Source organism: Pollicipes pollicipes, unplaced genomic scaffold (assembly GCF_011947565.3).
Source record: "Pollicipes pollicipes isolate AB1234 unplaced genomic scaffold, Ppol_2.1 Scaffold_7261;HRSCAF=8764_pilon_pilon_pilon, whole genome shotgun sequence".
In the NCBI taxonomy this organism is placed as follows: domain Eukaryota; kingdom Metazoa; phylum Arthropoda; class Thecostraca; order Pollicipedomorpha; family Pollicipedidae; genus Pollicipes; species Pollicipes pollicipes.
This window is the reverse complement of record NW_023597054.1, coordinates 7,097,541-7,104,911: the sequence shown is the minus strand read 5'-3', so window position 1 is coordinate 7,104,911 and position 7,371 is coordinate 7,097,541. Positions and strand designations below refer to the sequence as shown.

Here is a 7,371-nt window from a genome sequence, read left to right as displayed (position 1 = left end):
CGCCGCATATTAACGTGTGTCGAACAACAATGAATGTCAAAAACGTATTTCTACCACAACCGCGATGATATCAACCCGGCTGGATTTACCAATGGCGGCCAAGAGACTAGGCTTTATCGTGCCTTGCTGGCTGAGACGCAGAGTTGAAGACGGGAACTGTTTTCCAGTATTCAGTTGTCGTGCCCAGACTCTTTTATCACTGACCGCCCATAGACGCATTTTAACAAGCACCTTACACTGGAGGTGGCGGTGCTCGCCCGTCCGACAGCCTGTCTGGCCGGCCAGCATCGCCTCCCTGGCGCGGCAGCGGGCGCCGGCCACAAGCACCAACAACAGGCCGCGCTCCGCCGCTGGTCACGCGTGCAGCAACAGCGGCGACGGCACCAGCAACCAGCTGCCAGCCGACAGCTGCCGCCGTCCGACTCGGCCCTGCCGCCCGAGTGGCCATCAAAGATCGCAGAACATCCACCGGCACTAGCGTCGGCAGGCGGTGAGCCGGGCAACAACGGCTTCCACTGTCACGGCGGCAGTCGCCCGCCCACCGCCAGCAAGGCCCTGGCTGGTCAACGAGACGACCGCGGCCCTCCAGTCGGCTGCAGCCGACTATACTGTCGGAATAGTGCCACTAACCTGCTGGCCGTAAAGGAGTCCCTAGCTAGGTTTTCCAGTGAACACACTGACAGAAAGTGCAAATATCTAAAGAAGTCGCACCTCAGGGAGCATCAAAATGTGAATGGTCGTTTCTCTCGTGTCGCTATCGTTGTCGTCTTGACGTGAAGATGTGTGACTTGAGTGGTTGCATTGCTTCCCAATAACGTAACATCTTTTGATCGTTTTCCAAATGTTTAAGACATGCAGCGCCAGTACATATAGACCACTATTACACGTCACATTTTACGAAGGCCCGTAACGGACCGGCATTGAATGACCGGACTTCGAACAGAATGAACCATCGTAAGGCCTATCGGGATAAAACACTTTTTGTTCAGCTCATATCGGAATGGTGTCATTACGCTTCTTGGCTGTTTTTTTCGTCACCTCAAACGGATGCATCGCAGCGGAAACCGCTACCTTGATGCATGACGAACTCAGTCGTTGTTTACACTCTTACGCGTAGCAACGTGTCAGGAGTGCACATACGTTTGCAGCTCGTCTGGTTAAAACCTAAAAATTCACCTAGAGATACACTCAGCGCATGTTTGCATGCCGTGCCGCAGCTCTTCCACAATCGGGTACCAGGAGGCATCAGGATGAAATGGCGGCCTGCCTGGCTAGCGGCCCTGCCGCGCCCGTCGGGCAGACGCTCCATGGACGAGGGAAGAGCAGGCTCAGCAGGGCCGACCGGAAAACAGGGAAGACATAGTCCAACAAAGAATCGCCGATCGGGGGGGGGGGGGGGGGGGGGAGAAGGTGCTCGAGGTGAGGGCATGTGTCCCCTGCCTGCATCACTGTCTGTATGCCATCTTAAGCACGTGCGCTCACCCAAGCAATGCCCTGAACAACAGCACGCCCGGCGCGGCGATCAAAATACTGGATTAAATGGCCAGCTGTCCGAGCATCATAGCTTTAGTGCTCAGCGAATATATCGGCCACCTGGTCTCCAGATTCGGAGGTCATGGAAGCCAAGTATGAGACAAAAGACATCGTGAATCACTGCATAAGTTACGTGATTAACACTGTGGCACTTATGTATGAAATGATGAGCGCCTGGCAGCCTCCATGCACAACTGTGCAACATTCACGGTAACGTCAATGCGTGCCGACAAGATCATTCGCAGCACCTTTGTGGCGTGCCCGCAGCGTTACTAGAAACACAAGCAGGCCACGGTGAACTCGACATCTGATCACCGTCCATACCACCGGTATGGCGCCCGTGGCCAGCACAACACAAATCGCGCCCCACCTGGCGCACAGCCACTCGGTGATTGTCTTCTCACGGGGGGCCATACAAACACACTTCCGCCCGACACATCAGCGTGCTTCTTCCCTGCTGCGCACAAGTGCCACTACCTGTACCCGACGCGCCACCGCGGCAGCCGCAGATCTGCTGTGTCCGTTCGGCACCGGCTGCCGGCGGACGCTCACTCGGGCACGCCCCACAGCTTGACGGTGCCGGCGTCGCGCTCGCGCTCGTCCTTGTCGTCGCACGCAAAGGCCAGCAGGTAGCGGCTGGGGTGCCAAGCGACCGTGTAGGTGGCCGCCTGCACGGGCACTGTGGTGACGCGCTCGCCGCTGGAAACGGCGCTGATGTCGATCAGCAGGTCCTCGGACGCAGCCGCCAGCAGCTCGCCGTCGTGGCTGAAGCTCAGCGTCCTCACCGGCCAGTCCAGCCTGCCGCAACGGCCGACGCGACACGGATTAAGGCCCAGAATGACGCTTGCTGATCAGTGTTGTCGTCTCATCCAAGGAAACCAGAACATTTTGTTGTTGATGGAGCTTGATAATGACTGTCATACCGTATGAATCGCTGAAAACAGCTCATATGACATAACACATAACAACAAACCTTATAAAAAACATCACGCGAGTTCAAGTCGTCAAAAACACATCAAAGTATCACAGTATAACTTGACAACTCAGGCTGTTCCTACCTGGCAGAACAGCTGTTAGGGTAGGAACAGCCTGAGTATCTCGGTAAACCAAGACATCATTGTTCCAGAAGTGACGTTTGAAAAAAGGTGACGTAAAACCGTTTTTCAATTTGTCCATGCAGCTAGATGCATGCCAGCTGGACGTCCAAAAAGACAAAGTGGGGCAAGATTGGAGTTTCGCGTGCAGTGCGACCACCCACTGTCAGCTACGCATCTGCTCGTGCACTGTCGTTGGAAGCAGCGTAAGCGCTGGACGAGGGGAAAACCTGCTCTGGTTCACCTCGGTAGCCACTCAGCTGTTACGGACGCAAAGTGGCCTCAGAAGTCGGCGCGCCCTAAATCCCCAATCATCATCACTGTCCCTTTGACATCTGAGCGATGCTTCAGAATGTTCTGCAAGGGAATCGAGAGGTACACTTTGGATATAAGATGTCCGTGTTTCGTCTTCGTAATCCCGCCTCGCTATCAGCAGCTTTTCCCAGAAACGCACCTGGTTCCCTGGCAGAACAAGATAGCCCAAATTTGGGCGCAATACTGATGATTTCATCAAGGTATTTCCAAGCTGATCTAAGATGAGCCCGCCTGCCAGCCGCCCGTTGTGGCGCTATAGCGGGCGCTGACCTGGAAACGGTGTGGTGGCACATGAGCTGCTTAGCGTCCCACACCGACAGAAGCGCGTCGGCCGAGCCCACGGCGAAGTGGCGGCCGGTCGGGTCGAACTCGATGCAGATGCAGTTGGCCGGGTGTGCCACGATGTCGTGCTGCAGCTCCAGCTCCGGGTAGCTGGGTGAGAGAGGGGCGGGGGCAGGTGAGAGGACTCGAGCAGACCTTTAGGGTCAGCAGGACGGGACATGCGATCTTCATATCTTTGAGATGCAGATACCCTCCCGTATCATCTTTCGTTGTTTGCCGACTCTCTATGACTACCATAGATATCTCACGGCAACTGTAACGGTGCACACCGAAAATAGAGCGAATTACACTGAACTTATGTGACAACTTGCCCTCCTGCAACACCATTTTCAGTAGCTAAGACCCCACCAACTGAATATCAAGTCCAATGGTGACCGACTTCCATGATTTCGTCAAAGCCAGCCATCAACAATTATTTAGTGTTCAGCCCATGAACACGCTCATGATTGGATCACGGTTATTCCTATATGCTACTTATATGGGTCAGTTTAAGATCCTAAATTTGCTAGCAGATCATATGCACAGCGATATGCATCTCCACAATCAGGCGTAGAACGAACCGAAACATAAAGCCCCTACGCCAACATACGAGGATTGGCTGACACCCAGCAGGCCGGCAGTCAAGGTGATGAGCCCAACCATCTCCTTTCGATCGCATGGCACATGGGGCCATGACAGAACTTCAGAAAGATCTATAGATACGGGAAATGAGTTCAGAATGGCACGCAGGTTTAGTTTCGAAGATAGTTGTGATCCACTTTATCATTTCCAACCGCATCATTTTTCCACCATGGGCTACAGTGGCCGCGTTAAAAGGATGCATGAAAGGTGGCACAGGGTGAGGAACAAACAAATACCTACATGTCAAAGACGCGTCCAGTGTACATACCACCCAGTAGAAAATCTCCCGGCAGTGGGCCATACCGAAAGGCCTCGCCATCCCCACAGAAATAAAAAACAAAACAGATAGAAGCTGGCAGCATTTTAAGGACATGGTCGACACAGCCAAGATGCATTCGCATTCTGCCGTGCAAGACCCACCAGTATAAGGAGTCGTGATTGTCCCGACGAATCGTCTCACCTGAGCACCACAATGTGCCCGCTGCCTGACGTCATGAAAATCTCACCTGAGCACCACAATGTGCCCGCTGCCTGACGTCATGAAAATCTCACCTGAGCACCACAATGTGCCCGCTGCCTGACGTCATGAAAATCTCACCTGAGCACCACAATGTGCCCGCTGCCTGACGTCATGAAAATCTCACCTGAGCACCACAATGTGCCCGCTGCCTGACGTCATGAAAAAAAGGCTGTTCTCCCGGTTCCATGAGATCTCGTTGACCTCGAAGCGAAACTGCTCGTCGCGCAGGATCTTCCGCTGTCGGACGTCGATGAGCGACACCAGATCTTCCTTGTTGCCAACGGCGATAGTCTGGCCGTTTGGTGACCATGAGATGTTGATGTTCTCTCCTGGTGCGACGTTCAAATCGTCACGCTCAAACGCAACGAAACAACTAACAGCTCCACTCGCCACGCGGGGTTGCCAACACATCTACGAGAAAAAGGGGAACATCCCATACCACTGATAGCAAACTTCGTACAGAACAACTGCTTCCACCGTCCGTCTGCCGAACTCCACCCAGGGCATTCCTCCCAACCCGAAATCTCGCTGGCGCCAGCAGCGGCCGCCCCCCCCGCACCTTTGGTGCCGATGGTGGCGGCCAGCTTCTGAGACCGGGCGTCCCACAGCCGGACCGTCTTGTCGCCGCTGGCCGTGGCCAGCTGGTCGGCGTGACTCGGGTGCCAAGTCAGCTGGTCCACGCTGTCGTTGTGCCCGCGAAACGTGTGATCCTTGATCTGGGGGCACAAACGACCACTGTACTGGCTGGAAGCAGCGACCCACAGTGGCCACTCCACATGATAGCAATCGCCCCAAGGCTTTTTAACAATTACTCTCATCTGACACAGGCACTACCTGGCCTACTAGCCCCACTGCCAAATGTTTGTTTGCTTTGCAGCATTCTAAGCATGCTATGGAGATCACAGTTATACTGGTGCCACCCTACAATACTACCTTAATGACAAAAGTTCACAGGCAATTGCTTTGTGGTTTAGTTCCAAAAAATACTGTGTGCTTAAATGATTGCGCAGTCTGTTCTTGCACTAACACTCACACTCAAGAATTCATGTCAAGACCCTTCCAACTCTGATAAACCTTCACACTCCACTTTTGCCTCCCAGTTTCAAGTTATAGTATTGTATTTTATCATACTCAGAAGAATCATAATCATCAGTTGCAAAGCAATCTGGAGCTCCTAAAAATGCCTCCAGAATGAATGAACCAGAACCAGTTTACCAGAATGAATAATTGACAATTGAATTGGCATCAGTAAATGTTGCTAAGCCAGATCAAAGATGCACTGTTCTAATATGCAAATGTTCCCATAAATCCACAGGCTTGTGGCAGCAGCACAATAATTTCATGTCTTAAAAATGTTAGTTGATGTTCACTGGCATAACACTCTGAAATACCTACAAATGTCCCCATTACACAACTGTGTCATCAGCCACCTGAAAGGTTAATGAACCTAACTAATTTAAGTAGACATTTCAAAAAATGTGTGAGATTTTAAAAGGGCTTTCAGGTCAAAAAGGCTTTGAAAACATTGCTTCAAATTAAATGGGAGAATTTGGCCCAATGTGGGCTAGCCAGAGTTTGGTGCACACACAAAACAAACATTCAGCAAACTCTGACCTGGCTTTGGTTTGCCTGCACACAAGTAAGGGTATGTGAGGCATCAGTTGACCTGGCTTTGGTTTGCCTGCACACAAGTAAGGGTATGTGAGGCATTGGTATGTGGATGGAGTTTTTGCGTGCTGGCCCAATTAGAGCACTTATCACACAGAACGTGCAAAGTGCCTGTTGAGACAATGCCAGGCAACTATGAGAACATATTGGTATTTAGTGGATAAATGACCTGGCTGTCATAGATAACTTAAGAAAGATAAGACAGGAGCAATAGTCTTATTCCTAGGAAAAAAAACTGGGAGAATGGAAATACCAACAATTAGATGGAGATACTTTCACTGGAACACAGTACCAAAAAACAAAAAACTCCACCTACCAGCCTATCCCTGTCCAGTATAAACACACACACAGACTTGTCAAATGATCCCGAAGCAAGCCGCTTTCCATCACAGTTCCAGTCAACAGAGTGCACTTTTGCTCCATGACTCTGATAGTCTTTCGGTCTTCCAGCATTCTTAAACACAGCCCTTAATCCCTCAGCATTCACCATCCTATCAAACGTTGTGAGTGGCGGTAGTTCGTGCCTTGGTAAACAGTGGCAAACAGTAAGGCCCTTTCACAATTAAATAAATAGCGGTAAATTGCGGTCGTCATATACCGCACCGGGCACTTGAGTTGCTCTTGCGCGCGCAGGCTTGGAACACCTGCGCTGGAATTGTCGCTCCCTTAATTTTCCTAACAGTATTTTGAGTATCTTATACATCACAATGACGTCATTGGAGCGGACCACACCAGCAGGACCACGCACGGACGGTTCCACTGGTGCGGACGGGAGCAGCGCCACGGATTTTGACGGATCCCGACCTAAACGCATTGTAGCTAACCATAGATTACCAGAATTCAGGTCTAGCAGGTGCAATTACTGAAATAGAGAGGAACAAGCGCTTGCACGCTTGCTTCGCTGCGCTAAGTAAAAAATTTCGAAATTTTAATTGCGTTTGTTTTGTAGTTTAAATCACGGTTCTAGGTGGAATGATTGCCAAAATATCGCGCAGTGTGAAAAAGACTCGGCCACAGGCCGCACGGTGCTGGCGACCTCTGGCGGCTGCCGGCAGGAGAGAGCACATTTCGTCTGCGCTCTGTGCAGCGCGGCCGAACCTATTGTGTAGGATCGGCGATTGATTGTGGGACGCGGCCGTTGATTTTTGGCCCTTCCATCAACGGCGTTGAAAGTTACACCAGCGTGTCGGCCGATTCGTCCTCCCTCTGGTGATGCACCTGATGCACCCTTACGTTGATCAAATTTAAAAAATGTCGCTCGCAAATGAGCCTAGACCA

The 7,371-nt window shown here is 51.6% G+C and overlaps 1 protein-coding gene across 1 annotated transcript; it reads right to left on the bottom strand.

The window, feature by feature from the left end:
• Window positions 1-1,402: 1,402 nt before the first annotated feature.
• On the bottom strand, window positions 1,403-6,702 carry LOC119113113 (THO complex subunit 3). Its single transcript, XM_037237451.1, has 5 exons — window positions 6,410-6,702; window positions 4,985-5,141; window positions 4,550-4,754; window positions 3,213-3,374; window positions 1,403-2,331 (listed from the first exon to the last, which is right to left on the bottom strand). The coding sequence occupies exons 1-5, from the start codon at window positions 6,581-6,583 to the stop codon at window positions 2,082-2,084; spliced, it is 948 nt and encodes a 315-aa protein (XP_037093346.1). The 5' UTR covers window positions 6,584-6,702; the 3' UTR covers window positions 1,403-2,081.
• Between the last annotated feature and the right edge of the window lie 669 nt (window positions 6,703-7,371).